A 27,217-nucleotide genomic window follows, 5' to 3' on the forward strand; every position below is an offset into this window, starting at 1 on the left:
GGTTTTCTAAAAACAAAGAAAACAAGTAACTAGTAGGACAAGAGAAAACATGTGCTTACATTACCCAGAACAAAAATAATGAGCTTATCATTAATTTACTGTTTGAAAATGAGAAGGAAGACTTATTTAATCTACCTTTAATCTCAATTTAATGAAACGTATCACTTACCAACTCAGTAATTATCAGAAATGTTGTGGTGGCCATATCCCTGTTGAATTTACTATGTAATAAATAACATCACACAAAAACAAACTGATCCCAAACTGACTCATAACAGGACAAGCAAATTAATAATAATAATAATGATAATGATAATATTCATAACCGGAAAGACAGCATCAGAATAATCTCCAACTTTTTGCCAATGTATACAGATCATATAATATAGTTTAAATGATAAAACAAGCAAATAAAAGGGAAAACAATTCTGATAATAGTTTTGTGGCACTTTGGGAACTCCTGACCCAAATGATGATTTATTTTATTCAAAAATTAATTGAAAAGAATGTTGCCAAGAATTTCTTTATGATTTAAATTAAAAATATAAAAATATTTAACAACCCTGTTATATTTTCAACTTCAACCATAAATGTTCACGAACTGGCTTGCTGAGTACTGGACAGCCTCTTCTTTCTGCCATGCTGCAGGATGAGTTCCCGGCTCCGGATGAGTTCCCAGTGGTGGACGAGTTCCCGTCGGTGTTAAAATGGAGACGGAAACCGTCTGTGGTGTCCGTGTCCTCGTCTCTTCCCGACCTGCTGGGCAGCTCCACCAGCGGCCTGGGAGCAGCAGACACACCCTTCAAGACGGAGCCGCCACTGGAAGGTGACACACACACACACACACACATATTCAGTCTCTGATGTTTTGTGCACATATAAAGTCGGTGCTATTAAATGTTACAACACACAGCTTCCTCCAGAAAATATTTTACAGAGGTGACATTACTTTTCTATAAGTTGAATGAAAAAGGTGGAGCCCAAAACAAAACAAAAACTTAGCTCCCTCTTCGCTGAATTTGGACAGGAACCGTCATGGGACACAAAATAGGATTCCCCTTTTTGTGTGAATGTGAGAGCAAATGAATGATCTCTGTTTGGATCTTTTTCTCTTACGCAATGAGATGAAGATTAAATCACGTGGTGGCTTGTATTAAAAAGCTTTGTGCCCGTGCGGATTAAGTTGAGATTATCACAACAAAACGTCTGCCATGAACCATGTTCTGCCCCTCTGGAAAATTCTGGATGGATGAAGGTTTTGGTGCTCTGGGCAGCATGTTGAATATTTCACAGACCTGTGCATATTGTTGACATCACCAGCAGGTCAGACTAGACCTTCCTTTAATCCTTTTTCCTCGACAATTTTCACTTCAAATCCAAAATGGCTGCAAAATAAGTACGAAACATAGTAGGTGGTAAACTGCACTGATGATCCCATTGATTCAGTTTTCATAGCAACGCACATATAATGAGCGTCTTGCTGCTGTGTCACAATGTATGAAAAGAGTTTACACATTGTCACAAAAAACATCAAAGTTACCAGGTTGACAGAAATAAATGAGGATTTCAGCACCAGCAAGGTTGCTTCATAAATATTATTTACTAAAAACGTTGGACAAAAAAAAAAGACCAACCAAGAAAAAGCTGAAAGGTCTTTTCCTTTCTGTTTCTGAACGATGTGACATTCAAACACGGTTCATCTGCTCTAAATGTAACTTCAAGGCCTGAAACTTCTTTTATCGTACACTTATCCACTTTTCTAATCAAAAGTCAAAAAAAGAGCTACTAATGAGCAGCACTTCAGAAGATGAGAGCAGGCTCTGCCTGCTTGAAATCAAAAGCTTAAGAAGTGAGGAATAGTTTAATACTCCTTATATTAATGCAGTAAACTGCCTACTACATGGCGCTGTGTTTTAACTAAACTTTTTAATCTGCTATTACTCCTAACCCCTGGTATGTATGAATTATGATGACCCCACTGTGCATGTTTCTACCTGTTTTGAATCATTTTTGATTAACAAAATAATAATTAAGCAAGTGTGCTGCAGAGTTTTTCCTATATTCGCTCATGTGGACAACATGCGTTTAGACACTCACTTATGTATGAGACATAAATTAATACTACAATTGAGGACCAAAGTATAAATAATATAAGCAGCCACATATTTCCATTTGTAATAATGTTCAGCAAACCAAGAAGAAATCTTGTGTTTTTAACTTTTGTTTTTGTTGAGATGTGTTTCACTTCTCTTTGCTACTTGCTGGCCTTTGTGTAATGTGAAGCATCACAAAATAAAAAGGCACTAATATTATCTTAGAAAATGCAACCAGTTTGGATAGAAATGTTGGTTAAAGTTACAGTTTCATAGTGAAAATTTGTTTATTCTCACTACAGAAAAACAGTTGAAGTATTTAAAAAAAACAGCAACAAAAAAACCCCCAACTCAGTCACAAGTAATAGTCAAAACATTAGGGAAAATATGGAGGATGAGGCACAATGTCCACTTTAGTGAAGACACGATTCTTTGCCTTTTCCTCCCAGCAAAAAGTCAGAAATGTTAACGATTAGTCCTTAGTCGCTACGTGAAGTTACCGACATTTATTTTTCCTAAGGACTGGCAAAACCATCTGCAGGTGCTCTGCATTTCTGGCTACATCTTTGTTTCTGATGTTGCCAGTAGGTGGCAGCATATGGAGTTCACCATATACAGCTTTATAGCGAAGAATTAATGACAATTTTGCCACAAAACAAAGTTTTTCTGACAGTCACAGATTTTTTAAAAACTTTTTCCTTCGTCAGTTTTTATCCAGAAAGGATTTCATCTGAGCACAGATTTACTCAGATTTTCACAAAATGTCAAAGCTAAGAAGTGGAATATGTAGCACAGTCGAGTAATGTTAATGGTGCGGTGTTATGATGTGTGTGTGTGTGTGTGTGTGTGTGTTTGTGGGTGTGTGTGTGTGTTCCAGAGAGAGGGCTGCAGACAGACAGAGGTTTTTTATCAGAGCCGGTGGCAGAGTTGGGTCAGATGGAGTACCAGCTGCTCAAGTTCTTCACCCTGCTGTGAGTGGATGAAGGGGCACACACCACCTTCACCTTCTCCAACAGCTGACTCCCTGCTCCACACACACACACACACGCACACACACACACCCACGCACACACACACCCACACACCCACACACACACACCCCCACACGCACACTGGGCTTTAATGTGCTGATATGAATAGGAGGTGATTCAGTCACAGAAGATCAGAGCTGCTGAAACACTCAGTCCACAGAGAAACGCCCTCCGACGAAACGTTGTTCACCACAGTGGCTCACATTATGTCACAGAGCAGCATGAGCTTCGTCTTCATCTATTTCATCTATTTCTGTACATCATTATTTGTTTTATTAGCAAGCTTAACCTGCTGTGAGTGAAGAAATGGAGCTCAACCTTATTCACTCATAAAATGCACTCCCAAAGCGCATATCATATCATGCACAATAGTTGTAATCAGTACAGTTTTATGCAGCTGTTTTAGATTTAGATAAAGCATAAAATTAAAGGTCTTATAGATTTATGGAGGACTAAGGCAAAATTGGGAAACAATCATCATCAGAAACAATTAAACGATCCAACAAATACATTTGGAAAGATGCAACAAAATAATTTAAAATCTATAATCTTAGATATCTAAAATTAATCAATTGTTTTTTTTACTTTTTCTTATTCATAATTAACTTTACTATCAATATTCATATTTACTATTTAATTTAGTTGTAAAGTTGTAAAAAAATAATGTAATTGTGAAATAGTCATTGCAGTTATGTTTATATTTCAACGTTATTTCTTTTGCCCTTTAATTTTCGGTCGTAATAATTTATTCATTAGTTAGTTTCTGCTCATGTCGTATGTTTTATTCATGTATTTCTTTCTTTCATGTCACAATAACTTTTAAGTTTGTTTTTGTATTCATTTTATTTAGAATGAACAAGTACAAAAATTCAATATTTTTTTCAGATTTGAGTCATTAAATTTAAATGTTTTTAACCATAAGTGTGTGAATATGTCAAAAGAATTTATTAATCATAAATGTATTTTCATTTTTCTCAGATTGTCCACAGTGATGTTTCAATTTATTTTCACAAGTCCGTCTATTTAGTCGCTCATTTAGCAAATTCCTGCTTCAGCTGTTAAAGGAAGAGACGAGTTCAAATAAGTCTAAAAGACTTTCTAAATTAAGAGAATTAAGAAAAAAATATATAATTAATAAAATAATTTTGAAGGAAAGTGGAAAACATTGAAAACAATACAGCAAACGTTTTAGCTTTCTTCTTTTCAACTTTTACTGAACTTGACAGGACAGCAAACGCCGCCCCCCAGTGTTCATTCAGACACATTACAGCTCTCTTCCTTTGTGTTTGCAGAAGCATCTAAACGTGTTTGTCTCTTCCTCTTTCATCAGAATAATCCTCCTCATCCTCTCGTCGTGCTATCTGGCCTTTCGTGTGTGCAGTCTGGAGCAGCAGCTCTCCTTCCTCAGTAACCCAAATCTGCCCCTCAGAGAGAGGTAACACACCCGCAGGCAGATCTTACTAAAAAAAAAAAAAAAAGACGAAGATGGATAAGTCTTGTACAAACTTTGATGAAATCACTTCATGTTTATTCTGAATAGCAAGTTTTGAGCAACGCGGTAGTTTGTCTCGTAAAAGTTTTCATTGCCAATGAGCGCTTTTCGCACGCCATAAACGCTAGTGGAGCTATTTTGTCACGTCATATTTTGATCATTTTCTTTCTGAGCTTTTTTCTCATTAAAATTACTTTTTTTTTTCCCCCCCATGATGTAAGACATTTTTTCTGGTCAAATTGCATCTTTCTTCTCCTAATATTAAACAATATTCTTGTAATAAAACAAGAATTCTCCCTGCCCAAATCTAATACTCACAGGAGTGGGAAGTGAGATAAAGGCCACAGTTTGTAATTTACTTTAAAAAATCTGATTAAAATCGGATTTGGTATTATTTTATTTTCAATCCATATTGCCCAACCTTGTCTACTTCACTGGTTTTGTTGCTAAGAATATAAGGATACAGTATAATTATGTGGCACGGATAAAAACCATCCGTGCCACTAGGTTTCCACTAACAACACTGTCTTCTCTTGCTCCAGGTAACCTCTGCCCACCACTTTAAACCCTCTCTCTACACGCTTGGAGCCAATGATGCCCCATCCCACCACCCCAGCACAGATCCAGGATCAGAACAAACCCTCCAAGCCCCGCCCCCCCCGGCTGCATCATCAAGGTTCCAGGCATCTATAAGGTCCAGGATGACCACCCAACCCAAGATCACTTCCAGACTATGCAAACAGACTGTATATTTATTTTTAAATAGAAAGTAGATTTTGTTATAGATTGTTGGCAGTTCATATCACAGATGTGCTTCAGTGTGAAAAGTGAGGGGGGAAATGCTGCTGAATCCTCACTACTCTGTTGTGCAGACGGATGATAAAGAGTTGATGTTTGAGGATGAAATATTGAGATGTAAGTAAGAAGGAAATGTTTGTCTTTTTTGATGGCTGCCGGCGTGAGTGAGCCGTTTGTTTATATCGAACATATTTTTGACTAATTGAGCAAACTAGTTTAATTTTAGAGGGAACGTTACAACTAGCAATAATGTTGCACTTTTTCTTGTAAAGATGAAGTCTGAATCGTTTCAGCCACATAAAGTGTTTTTTGCTTCAGTAAAAGGTACTCGGTTGTCATCTTAAAGGTATCCACAGAAGAAGGTCATGTGAGCACAGAGATTTCACTTGTTTCCAGTGAAACAGAGCAATAATAGCTTTAAAAAGAGAGTGGAGTGATTAGAGGAAATTTTATGTCTTTCATCACATTTATGAATATCTGTGTAAAAAAAAAAAGTTGCTTGGATTCTTTTACTCAAACATTTCAAATGAAGATGCTAGTCTTTAAGACTCAGAGTGTTTGTATTATGATGTTTGTCTGAGGATATTTGATGGATTTTCTATGGATGATGATGTATTTCTGGACGCTTTTAAATTAAACCTGCAACTATGTTAAAATGACGCATTCTTTGTAGCTTTCTGTTATGCTTTCCGACAAGAAGAGCGACAGTCTCTTGAAATGTTCTTGTTTATTCTGTTCTTGAATTGCCTTTTAAGATGAACTGGAAAATCACTGAAATGTTATCCAATGTTGTAAATCAATGGTAGAGAAACATGAACTTCAGGAAAAAGATGCTCCTCTACAAGAAGTAATTGATTTTGGGTTGTCCTATATGTAATTTTAGCCTCATAACAGACCTTGGCCTTAGCCTGGCTATTGCCTTCCTTCGCAATTTGCTCGATTCTCATCTCTCTTCACAGCTCTGCCTGGGCTTTCTCCCATTGACTTGGATTCTCTCTAGCAGAATTTCAACCGGGTCAATCGGGGAACAGAAGGCGAAGTCGTGAACAATGATGTTGATTTTCTGCGTTGTGTTAGAATTGTAATCTGCCTGTAGTTTTAGCAATGGCAGCGGAGGAAGTGAACAAAGCCGTTCAGTCCACGTTGGCCACGCTTCCAAATATTGAATTAACAGCAACAGCCATCTTGCTCATCTCGGTTCTTCTCTCTTCGCAGTGGAGGATGGTTGTTTACGGTGCAGGCAATTTCTGGTAAGCCTCCTGGCATCGAACTGGCGTATTGCATACGTCACGTCCAAATGTTTACAATTAGGTAACATTTGAAACCTCAACAGAGTCCACGCCTCCGGGAAGCAATCGTTTCTCAATAGCCCACAACCTCTGCACGAAGTGGAGCGTAGTAATGCGTAGTGAACCGTTTTTAGAAAATACATGTGGAAGATGAGATTTTCTAAAATAATACAGAAACAATTCTGAAGATTCCTCTTCAACTTGCTGAGATTTATGGCAGATTATTTCACTTATGACTGGGACTTTTTCATCAACATTAAGGAATTATTGACTTAAAACGAGCTCTTGTATCTTGCTGAAAGGTTGTGAGATAGTTTTCATATTTCAAGTGTACTAAAATGTTTGCACTAAAAACTGAACCAAAAATACCAATAATAAGATAAGTGTAGTTTTTTTTTTGTTTGTTTTTTTTCCCCTTATTCCTGAAGAAAAAAAGATGTGCTGTCATGGGACACTGTCCTGTGATCACTTTTAGTTTTCTTCTTCTTACTCCTTAATGTATCCCAAATTTTTTCTGCTTTGTAATTCAGTCTGTCATGAATCAAAACGTGTAGATACGAATCATTAGCTCCTGCAGCATTTAGTTTATCAGTCTCAGCCGGACACCAACTCCTTGCAGTCTCTTTAAAGAAGCCTCTGCGGAGCTCCGTGTGTTTTAGCAGCAGAGCAAAGGGAGTTTTGGTGGGGTTGAGTCGAAGCAGATGGCCAGACGAGATGCAGCCACCTCCGTTCCTCCAGGGAGTCGTATTGTCTGTCCTGGAATGCTGCTCCGCTGACCTGCGACCCCCTCGGCGTGAGCGAGGAGGCGGACTGTGACTTCATGGTAATGATCTGTGTCACACACTGTAAAATCATCACACATCCGAGGCGACAGAGCTGGAGGGCTTCCAAGAACCCATTACATCAGAGGGTCGTTAAGTGTGTCTAAGTTAATGTGTGCAGCGAGCGCGATCCAGATGTATTACAGCCGGCGCTTTTATGAAGGGAGGCCTGCTGCCGCCTTAACTGAAAGCAGAAAAAAACAAGCGTTTCTTCCTGGTCGAGGTGATTCTGGGACAAAAATATCGTTTCTTGGAAGTATTTTATGTTAGAAGGAAGAAACAAAATGAAAACATGAAATGTTTTTTGTTATATATTACTGCACATTCAGTTGTTTTGACATGTATTACAAGATATATCAGAGATTTTAACAATACAACTGGGGATTTTGCTAACATAGTTAAACAAAACTGAAGAAAAAAAAAAGCAGAGTAAAGGCAAAGCATCGCATTTTATCGGTTGTATGATTTCTCTCTTGTCTTTAGAGCAGGGGTCTCAAACTCCAGTCCTCGAGGGCCGCAGTCCTGGAACCTTTAGATGTGCCTCTGCTGCACCACCTGAATAGAATAATTAGGTCATTAGCAAGGCTGGGAGAACTGATCTACACAAGGAGGAGGTAATTAAGCCATTTCATTCCAGTGCTTTGTACCTGTGGCACATCTAAAAACTGTAGGTCTGCGGCCCTCGAGGACTGGATTTTGAGACCCCTGCTTTAGAGAAAGACCCCAAGCCATTTCTCCCTGTACAGCTACACTCTGGCGTTTGTTTAGGTTGTATCTACCCAGAATGCCCTGGGCTATAGTCCGCTTCCTGCTTTTGGAGTGATTTCTGATTGGTCTATGGGTCTGCTTGGCCTAAAAATATCCATTTCAACCGTACCAAAACAGCTTCTAGAAAGGATTTTTTTAAAATACTCTACATTTATTCTCGCTTAAAATGGCTAAAATTATTTTCAGACATAATCACTTTGGGTTAAGAAGACTAAAATATCATCATCCAGCATTTCCAGGGAAACTTGCCCATTTTAAGCCTTAGACATTTAGTTTGGTGTGTAGTAAGAGCATGCTGAGTTTAAAAGAGCTGCCTGAAGCCTTCAGAAAGAAGATTTCAACAATTTGCGTTAAATCAGACTGCTAAGAAAACAATCTACGGTGAAGAACACTGCCAACATGCCTCAGTCTGGCCTTCCAAGCAAGGGTACCCTGAAAGCAGGCCGCAAGATCCAAAAAGAAGGCTCCAAAAAAATTCTAAAACTTCACCGCTCAATCTGCAGATAAAATATGATACTTTAATGAGATGCATGCAAGAAGGAAGTCTCACAGAAAAGGTATGTCATATAAAACAGATGACCAGTTTGATTGAACGTTTAATTCTCAGACGACCAGAAAGTGTTTTGGATACCGGAGGCCGGCTGTGACCACAAAGTGTTCACAAACAGTTGGATGCGTTCACTGTATTTTTATTTCCACGTGGCCATCACTGACTGAGAGCAACACCCACTCTCTGGAGAGCTGAGAGCCGGCGGAGAATGTGTGTGACATGCATGATTTAAAAAGGCCAGAACAGTTCGCACAACATAACAACAGGGACATAAATATGACAGTCAAAGCGTCGTTTACGGAGATGAAAACAGCTTCTGTGGTTCTGCTGCAACGCGAGCCGCACAGTACTTGCCTTACAGGTGGTTTCGTGGCTCCTGATGTGGAGAGGAGTAAATTTTCACGGTTGGATTAACTGTCTGTGGGAAAAAGAGGATACAAAGAATTCAGTGTCCTTCACTCCCAGCGTCTGTGCCTCATCAGATGGTTTGATTTCTCCCTGTTGCTCCCAGCAATGGCTAATTCAAACCAATAGTCCCATCCTGAATTGGCCCAGACCAAGAGCTAAGCTGTTACAGGACGATAAATTATTTTTAAATTTATTGCTTGAAAACCTTTAACTGTGGAAGACTTTGAATTTTGCTGACTTACCCACAGTGGCCCAAGCAGCCAAATCCAGCTGCTGTTTCATAGATGGTTTTTCCACATTTTTTTAAGACTTGTGATTCTCTTAAGCATAAATTAATGCGTGGTTGTAAAGCTCAAGGAATTTGAGATGTTGTTTTCAAAACTTTCAAAATATAAAAATCTGAAAAGTGCAGCAGGCCTTTGCATTTAGACCCCCCGAGTCAACACATTTGTACAAGCAGCTTCTGCCACAATTCTTACTGTGCAGATGCAGTGTTGCTGCGTGCTTTGCACATCTATTTATTGATTTATTTTAGTGATTTATTTCAAACATAATAGAAATATAAAATCACACACATGAATAAGGAATGCAAAAAAACATATTTTTGTACAATAATCTCAACATGCTCAAAAATGTTGAGCATGTTGAGATTACAGGGAAATTAAAATAATTTCCCTGCTGGGATGAATAAAGTAATTCTAAAAGGAGTAGGAAGAAGAAAGAAACTTATGAACTCCTACCCCATAAACTCATACAATATTTTCAGATGGACCCTCATTATATACAGTACAGACCATTCTAATTCAATGGGTTTTCTTCATTTTCATGACTATTTATAAGGCAAGAAATCCCACTTATTAACCTGACAGGGCACACCTATGAAGTGAAAACCATTTCAGGTGACGACCTCTTGAAGCTCATCAAGAAAATGCAGAGTGTGTGCAAAGCAGTAATCACAGCAAAAGGTTGCTACTTTGAAGAAACTAGAATATAAGGGGTATTTTCAGTTGTTTTACACTTTTTTGTTTAGTGCATATTTCCACATGTGTTATTCATAGTTTTGATGCCTTCAGTGTGATTCTACAATGTCAATAGTCATGAAAATAAAGGAAACTCATTGAATTAAAAGGTGTGTCCAAACTTTTGGTCTGTACTGTATATATATATAAAATAGATAGGTTAATTAATTTTCCATTTTATGTGGGTTTACATATGTCTAGATACTTTTTTTCTTTCTTTGCAATACAATTCAAGCTCAGTTAGACTGGACAGACATTTTGTTGTTGCATTGTGACTAAGGGGTGTGAATACTATTGCAAGGCATTGTATGTTTGCAGTAAATGTGACCACCCGCTAGCTTTATGGGGGATACAGTTTAACCACTACCAGATCGAGAGGGCATCATGGCAGCAACTCTGAAGGTTTTGTTTTTGGATAAAGTGAAAAAAATACAAAATTGATTATTTTATTTTTTTTCTTGTGATGCAAAAATCTACATTTTTAGGCCTTGTGGTACTGTTTGCATGACTTAGTCACGCTGCGTTACTAAGTGTGACCAAGTCATGCAAACATGCAAAAATTTGTTACCCACGTTTGTTTTAAAAAAAAACAAATTACCCACATTTGTTTTTTTTAAAAAAAAAACAAATATAGGGTCAAAACATTATTCATGCCTTGTTAACAGTTCAAATAATTTTCACTGTTTTCCTAGTTTTTTTTGTGCTATTTCAGTTTACATGTTGGGACCCTGAAAGCACATATTTTTGAAGAATGCGGCGTCAGCTGCTCGTCCTCTGCCGTGTGGATTTAATAATTTGTATTTCCGAAACATTCAGACCTAAAGGTCACCTCCGCATTTCACTGGTTTCAGTGGGAGCGTTATATCACTGGAGTCTGCGCCTTCTCTTTTCCACTTTGATGTTATGGTGTGAACTTGACCCACTTACACTTCCTGAACCAGATTTAACCTGGGAGCAGCGCTGGGATGTTTGTCAGCAGCAGAGCCTCTACTGTCCCATCCGACGCGCAGGTTTCTGTTTATAAAAACATGTTTGTCATTTGGCTGAAGGTGTTGAAAATGCTGCATCTCTGCGGGTTTCTCGTTAACTCAATGGGAGGATTTTTTAAAGGATTTTATGTATGAAATGTAAGACCTGTAACATGATAGAAATGTACAAAATATAATTTAGTATATGGTAGTAATGCCAAGCTAGCTAACTTGGAACAGCATAGCTAGCTAGCTAGCTAGCTAGCTTGAAACAGCATAGCTAGCTAGCTTGCTAGCTTTCAAGTTAGCTGTTTCAAGCTAACTTGAAACAGCATAGCTAGCTAGCTAGCTCGTTAGCAAGGGTATAGAGTTTGGAGATTTAGAACTGCTGCCTCCATAACTTAGTTTTTTTCTAAGAAATTGGAGACGTTTTAAGGACTTAATTTTAGTTATATAAATTCAAGACTTTCTAACACCGTGATATTAAAGCATGATGAGAAAGGAACCACAGGCGGATGACCCGATGACCCGCACTCTGAAGAATTACAGTAAACACCAAATGTTTCTTGTACCTATCTACTTCTGACTTCAGTTTGAGCAAGGTTGTTTCCACTCTTTGCTTTCAGCTGTGAGATGTTAAAATGGTTTTTCTTATGGGTTCAGCCTGTTGCAAGTGGGTGAAAATGTGGGCTTTGACTCAGAGTTTCCATTTCCATGTTCTAACCAGTTCTTCGTGGATCTACTGGTATATTTTATTAAGATGTTGCAGGTCCGAGCGATGCTTCAGCATTGACTTTCTTTTGTTTTTACAGATGCGGCACATTTTCCTTAAAATAAACAGAAGAGTTCATGGCGGTTTCTACGATGGAGAGCTGTTCAGCTCCTTCTGCAGCAAAGCATCCGCAAAGCATGACACTTCCCCCGCCATGTTTCCAGGTTGGTATGTATTTGGTTTATATGTTGACCTCTTTACATCCAAAAACTGCTAAAAATATTCCTTTTTTTTTTAAGCGACTATTAACACTTAGTAGACCAGTGTAATGGTCTGAAGTTTAAATATTAAATCCCATTACATTCACTTTTACAAAGTTCCTCTATTGAGATTTTAATGTTGATTCTAATGATTTGGATTTACAAGTAAACTTAAAATTGATACTGGAAATCCTAAACACCCATTTTTAATTTTTTACACCACCATATTTGTGCTGTAGAGTTTTTATATGACAGGTAAACATGAACCACTGACATGAGTTATACTCAACAGTGATGATGAAAGAGAGTTCATCTCAGGAGTGCTCTATTTATTCTGTTTTATTCTATTTATGATCAAGTTAGAAATTACCGTAATAACAAACATAAGCTGTAACTTTTTTTTCCCAGCAAGAGTTTGTAGAAGGCATAATTTGGATTTTCTTTTAGAACAAACCAATAAGTCATCATCAGTCATTGTGTAAACAGTCAGCTGTAAGATATGTTCTTAGTGCTAACAAAGATAACACAGCATGATCCTTTAAAGTTTCATATAATCCTCATTCAGTTCTGAGTCAATGTCATCCCTGCTTGGGTCAGATAAGAGAAGCAGCTTATCAGCACAAGAACTGAGTCTGATGCAGTTTAATCTACTGGAGTTCAAGTAGCTAGCTTTGTGTTAGCGAGAGTTGGTAGGATGATGAAGGAGGAGCAGAGGCAGAAAACAAAACTCTTGGTAGACCGGTCCGTCTAGATTCTGACCCTCATCTGTGCTTTAGACATTTGGATCAAGACTAAAAAAAAAGTAGAGCCCATATAAAATGTTTTAAATTAGACTCCTTTGTGAGTTCTGTCTTAACAGAGGAAGAGTTTTGAATACGTCACTGTATTTGTGTTTGTAGAGTTAATGTCCTCAAGCATATTAATGGAAAGTTAAATGGAAGGAAAAAAGTGGTAGAAAATGGGACAGAAGTGGATACCTTTAACATCTCAACATTTTGTAGATCAAAAGTGATCTTAAAAATTTGGTTTATTGCGACATTTCGATGAATTTAAAATTTTCGTTAGCTGTCAGCAAAAACCTTCAAAATTTACAGGAATAAATCATTGAAATTAAGACTCAGTTTTAGAATTGAAATAAAATCGCTTGTTGAAATCAATGTGAACTGTTTGTTGTCAGAATTACTATGTGTTTATCAGCATCAACACACACTATTGAAAACTTAAAACAGAACGCTAGTCATTGGAAAACATTTAAAACAAAAACTGAAGATAAGTCGGATCATTCTGCAGCCAAACAAGTTTTAATAACAGAAACAAAGAAAAAAAAAAAACAGACGGCAGGCATGTCAAAAAAAACCAGAGCAATTTTTACAGCGACTTTTCTGTCCACAAAAATGTGACGACTGCCACACTTATCAGATCAGACTGCATGTGAGATACTATTGGAGAACATAACATACATTCCTCCACTCAACATTGCCCTTTGTTCCAAAAAAACACACACACACACTCAGTGGCACAAAATGCTTCCGTCTGACATCTACATCAGGTGTAGAGACACAAATACTGTTGAAACTGCTGGAAAAAAACAAAACAAAAACGGGAGCACAATAACAATGAGATAAGATGCAGGAGCCAGAGTTCGTATTCACATTCTTATAGTCAATTCAGTTCATTTAAAATGACCCTGAGCAATAATCTGTGTAAACATTTCTACATTCGCTGCACACCAAACAACAGAAAAGATTCAGTGCTTCCTGTTCCACATTCTCCAAGCTCACAAAGCATGTACACATTTTAGGTTTATAGGCATGCTGGTGTCATTTACATACGGTACGTTGCTGTGCATATACACTGGAAAAACATCACACCGCCTCTTCATTTGACTGTCAGGGAAATATAATAAATATGTAGTTACACACTGGTATGCGGGGAGTGCATTCTGTTTCTCCAGCAGTAGGGGGAAGAGTCGGGGGCGCTGTTCTGCGTAAGAGCTAGGTGAAAGACAGAGAGCAGCAGAGGTCGTTCTGAGCCAGACTCTGGATCAGTCTGCACCACTCGGCCCGCTTCTGGGTAATGTAGGCTGGGGTGATGATTTGCACAGGGAGGCGGGGCGAGCCCTCCAGCCTGACCTTCTCGCACAAGGCCTCGGCGATGCAGATGACGTACATGCCGCAGTCGTAGCTGTTCTGCTGCGACGGGCACGGCTCCTCCACGAACAGCGCCTTCCTGCTGGCACCGAGGAAGGGCTCCAGCTTGCTGCCGATGCGCCGTGCGTGCAGCGAGTTGCTGCCGTTCTGAGAGTCATAGTGCGCGAAGTGATTGGAGCTGCGGCGGTAGAGCAGGAGGCTCCAGTGGGAGCCCCCGGCGGTCTGGTTGGAGTTGTCGTTGACGGCCAGGAAGACCCAGCGGCGGGACGGGAGATCCAGCGGCTCCAGGAAGAGGGCCAGCTCGTCAGGACAGGAGGCGCACTTGATGAACTGGGTGACCTCCGGGCTAATGAAGATGGCCGCGTCGCCCAGCACCCTGAAGCGCTCGTTGGCAAAGTATTCAAAGGCGAAACCGATGACCTGGTCGTTGAGCCAGTAGGGGCCTTCCAGTAAGGACACGTCGGAACGCCGCAGCAGGCTATCCTGGTAGCTCAGCACTACAGGATCCATCCTTTGGCAGTGTCAGTCTGAAAATAATAATAATAATTTAAATAAAATCTGCCGGTTAGGTTTGTACAAAGTAAAAATAGTAACGGGAATGTTATTATCGATGATTCTGCGACTCCTTTTATGGAAAAATCCCTCTGACAAGATAAGCATGTCTTACTCATTATCCATTTATTAATATTAGCAACACAGCTAAGACTTGTTACTGTTCTGACAATCTGTGTTGCTTCCTCCCAAAAATAGGTCAGATTTTTAAATGAATAGAATAGTTAACAGTTCTCAAGAAGTAGGAAAATCAATTATGGTAGCGAATCAATTTCTTTCAAAACAGCAACTATTTTATCTAAATTTTATCAGAGTTTTCTATTATATTTAGTTGCTAAGAATGTTGAAAAACAATCCAGATAGAATCCATTTTAGTTTCAACAATGGATGTTCATTGTTTTTAATGGTAAAATTACATTTTGGCTCAATTATGGGATTTTTAACAAGTAAATAAACATTTACTTCAACTGATAAAAATGAAGAATATTCACCGAAGATGGTTTGCTGAACATTGCATACCGATTTTTAAAAAAGTGGCTGTTTTTGTGTGTGTTTGGTTTTTCCACAACTTTTACAGGTTTAAACATAAATAAAGGGACAATAATTACACCATGATTTCTGGTTTTAAAAAGCAGTAGCTACCTTAACTTTTGTTTTCTATACATGACCCAGGTATCGTTTGATCTTATTCTTATTGTTCATGCCGTTTGAAAAGTTGCTTTGAAAAAAAAATGATAGAAACAAAATATTAAGTTCCTCAACTAATAGCTAATTATATTATATTATATTATATTATATATATTATATTATACTAATTATATTTACTTCATTGTCTCCCTCTAAAAACGGTAGGCAAACGGGGCAAAAGACTGAATAGTTAAAAATGACATTTTAGTCAAAAAGTGACCATCTGCAGTCAAACAGTGGCGTTGATATTTAGTGAGTGATTCTGTAAACAAAAGTAATGAACATGACTGACGCTGTATTAAACTTGTGTAATTTCAAAGCCTTAAGTTTAGCTAAATACACTTTACAAAAACCAACACACATTGATCCAGCATCTAAAAAGGGTTGACTTGATTCGTTCATTTGAGTTTTTGTTAAAAAAAAAAAAGTAACTCGTTTTATAAGCAGACCTGGGTGTTTACATCGGTGTCTGTTGGGTCATAAACTCGTATTGCTGCATTGCGTTTAGTTCACTTTCTGATGGCAGGCAGCTAACAGCCAACACAGTCGAATGTTAGCACTAGCTAGCCAACCGCTACCGTCACCACCTCACGAAGCTAAATAACTAACTATAACCTACAGAACATGTACACCACAAAGTGACAAATTAAAACATGCTTTGTTCGTTTAATGTCCCTACCTTTGAAAGACACATTCAAACAACGAACAGCTTGAAAACTGCACTGTTGTCCCTCATTGCTCTGGCTATCATAAGCCGCATCTGGACAGTTGGGAAGACAAAATCAGAAGCTCGCATCCGATTGGCTCCGTACATCCGGGGATCCGGATAGTGGAGTAACTCAGAGGGTAACCGTTTTTGACAGCTCACATACGCAATAAAAATTTTAGTAGTGCTTCTTTTTGATACTTGTATAGCACAAAATGAGATTACAGATCTCTCAACTATATAAAACCCGTTAACTGAAACCCTAAATAAACTTAAAATCGACTCGTATAGTTCAGTTATCGTTTATTTGAAACACGGGGTGTTTCATTGGCTCCTTCGCGGCCGTGTTACATTTTATTTACTTCCTGTTGTCATGATGTGTTCGAGCTGTCCTGGATAATCGGAATTTCTAAGTTTCAGCCTTGGGAGACGATTTAAGATCAATCAATCAAGCAATCAGTCAATCAATCAACTTAATAAAAGCCTGATAAAAATGGGAAGAAAAAACTGAGACAGGCCTTAAAAGCTATTGGAGTTGGAATTTTGTTGTATTTGGAACGATATCACAAATGAGTTCAACATATTCTTAAGTTTGAAAAACGTATAAACTGCCTGTTTTTGAGATGCAAGCTATTGTTATTGATACGAGAGAAAAGTGGTATATTTCAATTCATTTAAAGTGGTAAAAACCCAAAGTAACATGCTTACATATGCAAGTTGCACTGCAGTAAGTGTGCCACTTGTGGTGATTGCTTCCTTTACATAACCAGTTGATTAATAACTTTCACAAATTTTCTGTATAGGTATTTATTTATTTCCTGTTATTTGCACTTCTGGTGCTCTGTTTCTTATTGAAACACATTAGAAGGACTTAACAACATTCCATTGTATAAATTTTCCTTTTGTGTGTGAATGCATAGAATCACTTCATTGTTTATCAGAATTAGTCTGATATGTTTTCTTTCTTTTTTCCATTTTTTCTTTCTTTTCTTTTTTTTTTATTTTATTTTATTTTTTTACTTAAACGCAGCTACGTGGCGCAATTCCCCACACTGAGGATAGAACACCCGAGGTGATTTGAACGCATCATCACTCCGCGTTTGGAGCGCGCTCTGGTTCGTAGTTCATATGGTTCGTCCTCCCTCTGGGATTTCTCCCTCCGCCCATAAGCCGCGGGGACGCGCCTCAGTGTGGCCGCACTGATTAGTAAAAGGCAAAGCGGAGTTCTCAGCGAGCGAGCCGCGGAAAGCTGCGTTTTAAATTGCATTCTTACTACAAACGCGCTCGGATAAAAAAAATTTAAAAAATCGAGAGAGAAGAGGAATGCAAAAAGTGTTCGCCGCGAGCTTAAAATTTTGAGGAGTTTTGTCGGCATGCGGTGAGCAAAAGAAGGAATAAAAACGACTCAATTCAGCGGGAATGCAGAGAATTAAAATAGAGACTTAGTCATTTTGCGGGACCACAAGTGTGCGTAACTGTGCAGCTTAGCCTGACCAGGACAGGGGAGCTCAAGACTGGCTTTGAGTTAACTTCAACACACGCCTGGAGGTAAGAGAGATGTTTAGTTGTTTCTTGGTGGGTTTTAAACAGCCTCCAGAATCTAATGAATCACCGCTTAAGTCTTTGTGACAAACTTGTTCCTCTCATCTGCACTCATTTGCAACATTGTTTTCAGCTGTCATTCGTTTTGGGTGTGTGTGTGTGCGTGGGTGTGTGTGTAAGAGATAACTTATTATTAAATGATTAGTCACAATTAAAGGCGTGTGTGTGTGTGTTTGTGAGATGTAAGCAGTGTAACAAGTTGTCTGTTTCTACAGACTGCTCGCTTGGCATCCCCAGATTAAGCCTTAAACACGGGATTGATCGAGATTGTCCACATGCTTGTTTGCATTATTACGCATCGCAGTCTTGTAACCGTGCACATCTGGACAGTCGTTTGTAGTCGAGATGGAGAAACGGATACAAAAAGCTGACCAAACTTTATTGCACAGAGCTAATTAATAACAAAACCGAACTGCTGCATCATCCAGGATCATTGAGACCTGGCAGGGAAGAGGGTGCTATTTTTTTTTCTCTCTTTTTCTTTTTTAGTTTTTGCCTGCAATGTGGTGGGATGGGCAGTGTTTACATGTATTATTTAGTAGAGGTCAGACGGTGCAGCTTATAACACAGTGTAAGCGACTCTTTCTGCAGAGCAGCTGGAAGTGTAAAGTGAGGTCTGACGAGGTGAAGAAGATGCTGAATCATGGCTGCGCCGTGCAGCCTGTCAATGGAGGGAGACGACAGCAGACACAAAACACCCTGCATCCGAGCATCGAAATGCATCACGTTTGATCTCGTTTTTAATATTCGTATATACATTAGGTCTTTTCCCGCCTGTTCAGTTTCTGAATGTGTAATATGTACTTCCAAATCCAATTATGACTACTTCTGAGTTGATGTTTTTCTTTCTTCATAAGGACTAGAAAGTACAGGAGGGGGGAAAAAAAGGTTTTGAGTCCATTTCAAAATGAAGGAATTGCAATCTGTGCATTACAGCATATCTGCTCTATCTTTATATAACTCTAATTAAACTAACAAAAATGCATCAAAGTAGATGATTCATGTAATGATTAGGGGGAAAAATAACTATTTGACCAGTTAATCACTGATCAAATCTGAATAAGGGGGAAAAAAAAGGTTATTTATTGGTCTATCGCTACATTCATAACGTTATGGCTTGATTTCTGATTGTATATGTGAAAGAGGAGACCCACCCTTGTTTTTTTTTTTTCATTTCTCTTTAGTCAGAAAAGAGAACTGCTTTATTATTTATTAAATAGTTTCCTAACTGGGAAACAAAAAAAAGCAGCCGCCTGTACGGTAAACCTCTCTCCTCTCCCTTGAAGTTCCTCTGCATGCTGTTTAGATGGGCGCAGGTGACGAGAGCAGAGTGGGTCTGTCCTGCAGGAATGTGGGCTCTGAGAAGACACAGCTGCTGTGAGCATGAGCGAGGCAGCCTGGACTCAGACTCCAGCAACTGGTTCCCCGTTGACATCTGACACCCCACAGGCCCCTGGGTCTGCTATTTCTAAAGGGACTGGCCACAGTTTTCTATCACGCCGGTGGTGTGCGCAGAGATACGACAGACGCCACTGGGGAGAGCAGGGGTTCGGGATATTGGATAACTGTTTGAGTCTCTGCAGGAGATAAATGTTGATGGACAATGTTGGGGGGGGGGGGGTTTCTGCCTGGAGCAAAATCCTCGCAACTTTAGAGAAATGTTCCCAAGCATTCTTAAGAGGTTATGCTTGATGAATGAAGGTGAACTTTTTCTTTTTAAAAAAGTTCTTGGTTTAAAACTTGAATGTGTTGTGTGCATTTTAGACTTGGCAACATAAGTGTATTGGTTTCAGCACAGCAAAAGTCTGAATGGCTTGCACTTCAATGAGGAGACACAGAGCTGGAGTGAGTTAATTTGTTCATCTGAAGCTAAAAGTTGAATAGATCGTTAATGTATAAAAAGTAGTTATTTCCTAGGATGGATTCACACCAGCTTTGCTTAGTTCGCTTTAATCAAACTCTAGATCGTTTGCCTACACAGTGCTTTTGGTTTGGGGAGATTTGCATACGCAATTTAACTCTGATGCAGAAAATGAAATTTGGTTTGCCTAACAACCTGGGTCTCAGTTCTCTTGGTGATCTGTTCAGTTGTATATGTGAATTTCAAGCGGACCAGATACAATCCGAAAGCAGGAAGTGGACTATAGTGTAGGATATTCTGGACAAATACAACCAAAACAAACTCTCAAATCTAGCACCAGCAGGAGAAATGGCTTGTGGTTTTCTTTTACCAGCGACAAAAGAGAAATCCTGCAACCGCTAAAATCTGAACCCACTACATTTTTGTTTTTTACATTTCATGAAGAAGGAAGTCGCGCTCATGTTGTCTTCAGAGGTTTTCGTGTCGTTTCCTTCTACGGTTCTTGGTGCTGCGCCACCACAGGCGAGATGGGAACAGGTTTTTCAAGGGCTTGGATTGTTTTACACAGTGCAGTGTGAAGCCAACACACCTCCTGGAAATAATACAGCAAATGTTGCAATTTTGGTCACCAATCAAACTATCAGTTTTGGTACCGGACTATCAGGTTTAAAATCAACCTAAGCTTCTGTCCTTTTTTTTTATCCTATTATTGCACCTAAAGGTTTTTCAGAAGGACAGAAATCTTGTTTTTCACGAACTTTACTGCTTTAGTTTTATGGTGATTGTTTGAAGTGCAATTAATTGCAAAGGTAATGAGAGTTAACTTGACCTTAAAAATCTAATTTGCTCAAATTGACCTGTTGTAGCATAATTTTAATGATCTCATCATTGGCTCAGGGGAAGTTGTAAACCAGGACAGAGTAGCTGGTATTCTCATCGAGTTAGAAGAGTAGAGCTGTCACATTTAAAGGGAGAACTGTTTGAAACCATGCTTCGTCTCCTTGCGTCCAAAGAGTTCTACAGGGAAGTCCAGCAACCACTCGGACTCTCCCCTTAGAAGGATTTGACTAAGCGATTCTGCAGGAGGTTCAGGATTGGATCGAGAAGGACTGAGGATCAAGTTATTTCCTTGAGTGACACTCTCTTCTTATTGTTTGGGACATCTGGAAAAAGGACCAACAGTAAAAGCTCAACCTTAATTTTGTTTAAACACGCCGCAATAAATAAAGAATGGGATCAAAAACTGCTTCAAGAGCAGCTTTTTGTGACAAGAATCATTTTGGGGTTGATTTTTCCCCCCTGTACGATGAAGGCCTCTCTCCCAGGAAAAAAGTGAGAACTAAGTGGGCTATCAATCAGAAATCGCCAAGAAACTCTTGCATAAACTTTTATGGACGTCATAAGAAAAGTCAGTAAAACTATGAAATGTTTATCATTAAACCTCTGTATGTCACAGAAACCTTGCAGCTTCATCCAACCGCACTTAAGTGATAATGTTTTTGAATAGCAACATTTCTGCTCGTCCTAAAGTTTTGACATCTGTGCAATAGTGAGCTGATGTCTTCCATAGCGTTTGGGTGAAATCTCCTGTTTGCCTAATTAGGTAGAAATATTTTAAACATAACTTTTATAGAGGAACATGCAGAGTTAAACATGGTGGGGCAACTTTTCATCAAACAAACTGCAGCGATGGACCAAATATAAGCTCGTCAGGTCATTATTAAGTTATTAGGTTGGTGGTTAGATTGAAGAAGCACAATTAAACCGTGATCTAAACCTGTGGAGAAAGTGATAATTTGCTTGTTTTCATGCCCATGGCTTGCTTTGCATGCCAATAAGAGTTGTGGCAATAGATTAGTGTTGGCAGACTGTGACTCTTTCAGATCTTTTATTGTTTACGGACTATCAATGTTAATGTTCTGTTTCATCAGGCATGAAATACAAATATTGTGTGTGGAGTCAGTTTGTCTCTTTCCGCTTCTTTCACAGCCGTGACAGACAGAACTATGACGTATTAAGTACTGCATGCTATCACTTTAAGAGAAGTTGTGAACATAGTGTTAGTCATGAGTAAAAATGGCTTTTGTGAAACAATGAAATGGCTTCAGGTTTTGTCACCTCTTACATCATCTCCTGCCACCCTGTCAGACCTGATGTGTGGCCTCATGGTGAATGAACAAACCAGATGTCTTTGAAGCTGAAAATGTCACTGAAATGTTTTGCAAACCTCATAAAAGTACAAATTCTCATAACTGTTTTGTAACATCTTGTAAAGTATTTTCTTTAAATATCAAGGGCTGTAGCTGTTGTGCTAACCCTTTGCAATTTGCTCTTTTGCCAAATGCATGCTTTTCTTGGATTTGGCAAAAAAACAAAACAATGTAAACTTAGGTTTACTTTGCGCTTGTAAACAAACTAGATTGTACCCATGCATATCTTACCATGAGGTGGACAATATGGACTTATAATTTTATCACAATATTTTGTGGTACTGTTATAATAATAATAATAAATGTGGTGTTAAGAACTATTTGTTGCTCCTTTTTTATGTAACTAAATAAGAAAAGGGAGTAACACTGAAGATTAATTGCAATTTATATTGACAATAAATCAAAATTCTTTTGACTATGATAAACGATTTGTTAAATGCCCAGCCCTAGTTTACCAGGTTATTTCTTTTGCTGGGTAAATTATTTGATTAATAGTTGATAAACATTAACCCTCCAGCTGTCTTAGCGCGATGCTCAGGAGGAACACGGCAAAATTCACGGACAGCCGGGAAACAGGGGGGTTGTCCCATCAGCCTGTTTCCGAAACCACACACAAAAAACATTGTGAAAGCGCACACAGGGTCAGTATGACCCCGTTGGACCGCACACAGAGAAAAACTCATGGGTTCTAAGTGACCCTGTGTTTTATGGCTGTGGGAGGGTTAATAAAAATGTGGTCCAGATCCCTGTTTGGCCAGTGAACATTGACCATAAGATAACTATGATCATCTTCTGATAGTAGACGCTCATGACAGCATTTAATTAGAAAGACCATCTCTATTCTAGGATGCTCTCTTCAACCAGTGCTTGAAGACAGAAGAGCTCTAGCTACAATAACATTATAATAATGTCTTCTGCCCCATGCATGAGACTGTTGTAGAACTGGAGAGCTTCCACATTGACAGACATCTGCATCCTTGGTGCAGAAAGGCATGTAACCACAGATTCTTCCTTTCTATTCTGTTCTATTACGGAAAATTCTGTTAAATCCAAGTGGTATTAACAAATGCCAAAGGTCTTGTAATAATCGGCTCTGAAACAAATAAGCAAATCTTCAAAAGTACTGCAACATTTTAAAAGGGCAGAGTGACCAGCACCGGTCTAGAAACATTGAATTTATGATTACAGCAGTTTGTTGTTCTCTTGTAAATGGAGGCAGTGAACAACCTGTTACCAATTCAATAAAATGACCCCATCTTCATCCCCAACCTGTTACTTTCTGAACTTTTGTTTTCTTATGGGGAGGTTGGTTAAGAATCACATGCTGTTTTGCTCACATGATCGGGATGTCTCTGAATGGTGGTGTGGCTGCATGATGGGGTTGTGTGGCGTAAGTGATTGGCATGCCATGAAGTCATTAAAGAGGAACCTGCTTGTGTTGCTGCACAAAGCTCCCCTTTCTTCAGCAGGCCATTATGTGAGGGAGACTTTGGCCTCACAGGCTTCCTCACATTTTGCATTTCCCCTCATTAACTCACTGTGGCTGCTAACAACGGTTGGAGGGAAACATGGAGCAGAAAGTGCCTTGCTTTTTTCTTCCTAAATCTAAATGTAGCCAAATTGTTATTTAGAAACCGAATTGTTTAAAAATAAAAAGAAACACTCTTACCAATATTTTGATGGGCAGGTCCACACTGCTATTTGTGGGGTATGTATGTTTCATCTTAATGAGACAATACAACACTGTAAAGGGTCAAATTCAGTGCTCTACAAAAGTACAAACACATTCTGCAGTTCATATACTGTATATATACTGTATATATTACTTCAATTAAAGTATACTGAATCTGCAAATCCAGAAGCCCATCTTTTTTTCTATTTTTACTTTGTTCATGCTGTGTCAGGTTGGAAAGTGAGCATTTCTGAGGTTTAGCTGCTATGAATTTCTCCAACTTCTTCAGGGTTACCTTGGGTCTCTTGACTACATTTTGGAATAGTTGTGTAATTTTTACGCCCTGTCAAAATAGGTTGACTTACATGTCCAAATGTAAATTTGGGCCATTCTCCTTCCATTTATGGATTGGTTGTACAGAGCTCGTCTCTACATAAAACAAGGAGGTATAAAGGTATGAATACTTTTGCAAGGCCTTGCACAAGGTCTGTTTTGAAATTATTGCAACGGTAAGCAGCAGCTGTGCATGGTGTTTAATGGGTTAAATGTCAGCTGCTCATTCAGATGTTCCCTGTAACCAAAGCTATATTTTGCTGAATTTCTGCGTGTTATGTTACAGTGGTGACAAAGCTGCTGGCCCCCCTGCAGCCTCTCGGCACAAACATGACAGGGCCCATGGGTAATCCCCAGGCATGTGCTGCTGTGCTATGATGGACAATACTGCCCATTTGTTAAGCAGTCCAGCCATGACACCACTCACATTATCTGTTCAGTTTTTGTTTATTTGCATGTAGGAAAATAAAAATAAGAAACTGCATGTTTAACCAAAAACCAATTTGACAAAAAATTATTTAAAAAAAATATTTTTTTTGACACCGATGCCGAATAGCATAAGATATCGAAGTTTTGAGTAAATGATATGATGCATTGAGGTTAATGTCTGGGATGGTTTAGAGTTTTTCCTTCACCATTGCTCTGTTGGCTTTATCTATTAGAAATTCTGGCAGTCCACAGTAGTCTGTTTTCTCTCAGAATGAGGCAAAAAGGGGAAGAAGAGTGGAGATAACTGAAAGAAACTGATAGTAAGCAAGCCTTGATAAGATGGATTTTGAATTTGGCCTTATGTTGGGCTCAATAATGGCAGGCATTCCTCTTCTGCCTCATCTAATGCGTAGTTACTGCCGTAAATTTGCTGATAATATTTGATTTTTAGAAGTTAAATTTCAGGTTTTTCACATTCTAGTGAAAATTAGATTACATTATTTAACCAGTATATTTGGCATTGGGAATGGGTATGCAGACCCCAGCTCTTCCCTGCCAAACCAGCGCTGACAAACACGACCTCAAGTCCTCACACTGCATGCGGTGGGCAAAAAGGGAGGACACCTCTCTAATGTTGCATGGAGTAATGGGGCAACTCCTGGAGATTGCCAAACTGGGGTTTTAGTCCCAATTTAAGCTAGAGGACCAAAGGTTGTGTTATGTATGCATCCCTGGGAAAGTTTACTCCAGTGTGTTGAAAAGGAGTTTCTGACCAGTTATCTGTTAGATTAACTTGTGACGTTTGTCCTGGATGTGAAACGATAGACCATAAGGAACTGCTTCACAGGTGGTGGGAGTTCAGTTGTCCTGCTACATTTTAAAGTGGAGAGTCACAACAATGTCTCCTGTGTCTTGTCCTTGACCCTCAATAGAATATGTCATGTTCTGTGTTTTCTGTGTATTTATTTAGAGTTTTCTGTGTCCCCGAGTCTTCGTGTTGTCCTGTCTTCCCCTTGATTGTTTCCCAGGTGTGTCTCGTTTCTGTGATTACCCTCCCATGTATTTAATGTCACCTGTGTCTCAGCGTCTCTGTCGGGTCCTCGTCTAATGTGCGTTCAGTCCTTCGTCTTGTCCATTCTATTTACCAGTTGCTACCGGCGTTGAGCCCTGGCTTCTGCTCAGTCATGCTGCCTGGTTGTGTGGACTTTTGTGGGACATTCATCATTAAAATCATTTATTCATCCTACCTGGGTCTGCTGCGTCTGCATCACCACCCCTCACCGCAGCGTTTCATGACAGAATATGGTGCTTCAGTTTCTTTTAAGGGCTATCCAGTCCCTCTTTAATCAGAACAAGAAATGTGGCTGCATCCTTTGCACAAAGTCAAGCTTGTTACTAATGTAGATTAAACTCTGGCTGCCTCTCGTCTCATATCCTGCTTGTGGTGTTCAAGGACAGAATCTCCAGCTGTAGTTATGGAGATGGTTTCCTCTGGGTTGGGAACCTGAGGGTTTCATCTCGACTCTTTAGATGACGTAATTCTCCTGGTGTTTTCAAGCCCCAACCTTCAGCATACACTGGAGCAATTTGTAGCTGAGTGTAAAGCAGTCGTGATTAGAATCAGCTGCTCAAAGTCAAAAGTTTAAGGTGGATTGTTTGTTCCCTTTTGGTTGGGAGTGAGTCTCTGCCTCACGTACAGAAGTTTGAGTGTCTTCTGTCTTGTTCGTACCAAGATGGGTTGATAGATTTTGTCCTTGTCTACATTCTACAGCGTTGCAGGCATAGTCTGCCATAGAAAGAGCTGAGCCAAGAAGGAAGAATCTTAGTTCTTCGGTCTGTCTACATTCCAGCCCTCACATGTGGTCTTGAGATATGAATCAATATCAGAAGAATTACATCCAGGACACAAGCAGCTGAAGAGCTCCATCATCTCGGAGGAGTTCAAATTAGAGTCCCTTCCCCTCCACGTTGAAAGGAACCTGTTTAGGTGATTCAGGGGTTTGATTGGAGCCTCCCTTTAAAGTTTTTCTGGCATCTCCGACTGGAGGAGACCTGAGGGTAGAATCAGCTGGAGAGACTGTATTTCCCATGTAGATTGGGAACACCTTTGGATTGTGTCCTCATCCTGTTGGTGTAAATCAAATTGCTAACAAAGTATAGTTAATCATTTTGTTCTACGTTTTGTGGTGGATTTTGAACAGGGGAGCAATGTAAGACATCCAGCTGATTTAGCTGTGCAAGTGGAGAGTTCAAGCTAGTGTGAGCTCAGCAGGACTTCATGTGAAGGGTTGGGCTGTTCTGACCTTCTCAGCTGAAACAATAAAGTATTGTTGAGAAAGGGGGTTAAGGAGTTTCTGCAATATGCCTGTTTCTGAGGATTATTGATCTGCTTTAGTTGAATAAAGACGTGAATTCAACGAGTAGACCTACATTGGCAACAAGTTTGTAGCTGTGGAATGTTTTTAGCATTTGAAGGTTATGTAATTAATTTGTTGGAATATCCTTATGTGCAACTCTTTAAGTGTATTCAACATTAGACTGTATTCTAAAGTAATCTATGCAAAGTCTTGCAAATATACTCATACCTTTTTCAACCTATCCACATTTTGTCCTGTTAAGTATGAAAGAATATATTTTAAGGGCTTTTGCAATCAGGTACAGGGTTGTTATGGGGCATCCTTGGCTTACATTAATGCTTAGGTATGCATTAAAGTAAAGTACACATAGCTGTTTTGCTTTTTTCATTAGAACAATGGAAAGATGAACTATATTGTTCATTGCTGGAGGCTTATTACTTGCCTTGTCT

The 27,217-nt window shown here is 39.1% G+C and overlaps 3 protein-coding genes across 6 annotated transcripts in view; 2 read left to right on the forward strand and 1 right to left on the reverse strand.

Moving 5' to 3' along the window:
* Positions 1-6,073, forward strand: part of gramd2aa (GRAM domain containing 2Aa) — a 31,557-nt gene extending 25,484 nt beyond the window's left edge. Inside the window, exons 9-12 of the mRNA XM_032561041.1 lie at positions 649-826; positions 2,971-3,064; positions 4,455-4,559; positions 5,159-6,073. Coding sequence (XP_032416932.1) covers positions 649-826; positions 2,971-3,064; positions 4,455-4,559; positions 5,159-5,162 — 381 coding nt within the window. The 3' untranslated portion in view covers positions 5,163-6,073. The remainder of the gene's footprint in view (positions 1-648; positions 827-2,970; positions 3,065-4,454; positions 4,560-5,158) is intronic.
* Positions 6,074-13,488: 7,415 nt separating this feature from the next.
* Positions 13,489-16,544, reverse strand: senp8 (SUMO peptidase family member, NEDD8 specific). Its single transcript, XM_032561634.1, has 2 exons — positions 16,278-16,544; positions 13,489-14,886 (listed from the first exon to the last, which is right to left on the reverse strand). Exon 2 carries the CDS (start codon positions 14,867-14,869, stop codon positions 14,204-14,206), a length of 666 nt encoding a protein of 221 aa, XP_032417525.1. The 5' UTR covers positions 14,870-14,886; positions 16,278-16,544; the 3' UTR covers positions 13,489-14,203.
* A 907-nt stretch (positions 16,545-17,451) lies between these two features.
* The window catches only part of myo9aa (myosin IXAa), a 118,649-nt gene continuing 108,883 nt past the window's right edge, over positions 17,452-27,217 (forward strand). For 2 of the 4 annotated variants that reach the window (XM_032560207.1, XM_032560211.1), the window contains exon 1: positions 17,452-17,852. The gene's annotated coding sequence lies outside the window, so the exon portion shown is untranslated. The remainder of the gene's footprint in view (positions 17,853-27,217) is intronic. The other 2 variants (XM_032560209.1, XM_032560208.1) reach the window with 1 other exon arrangement.

The sequence above is a fragment of the Xiphophorus hellerii genome, chromosome 4 (assembly GCF_003331165.1).
Source record: "Xiphophorus hellerii strain 12219 chromosome 4, Xiphophorus_hellerii-4.1, whole genome shotgun sequence".
Classification (NCBI taxonomy): domain Eukaryota; kingdom Metazoa; phylum Chordata; class Actinopteri; order Cyprinodontiformes; family Poeciliidae; genus Xiphophorus; species Xiphophorus hellerii.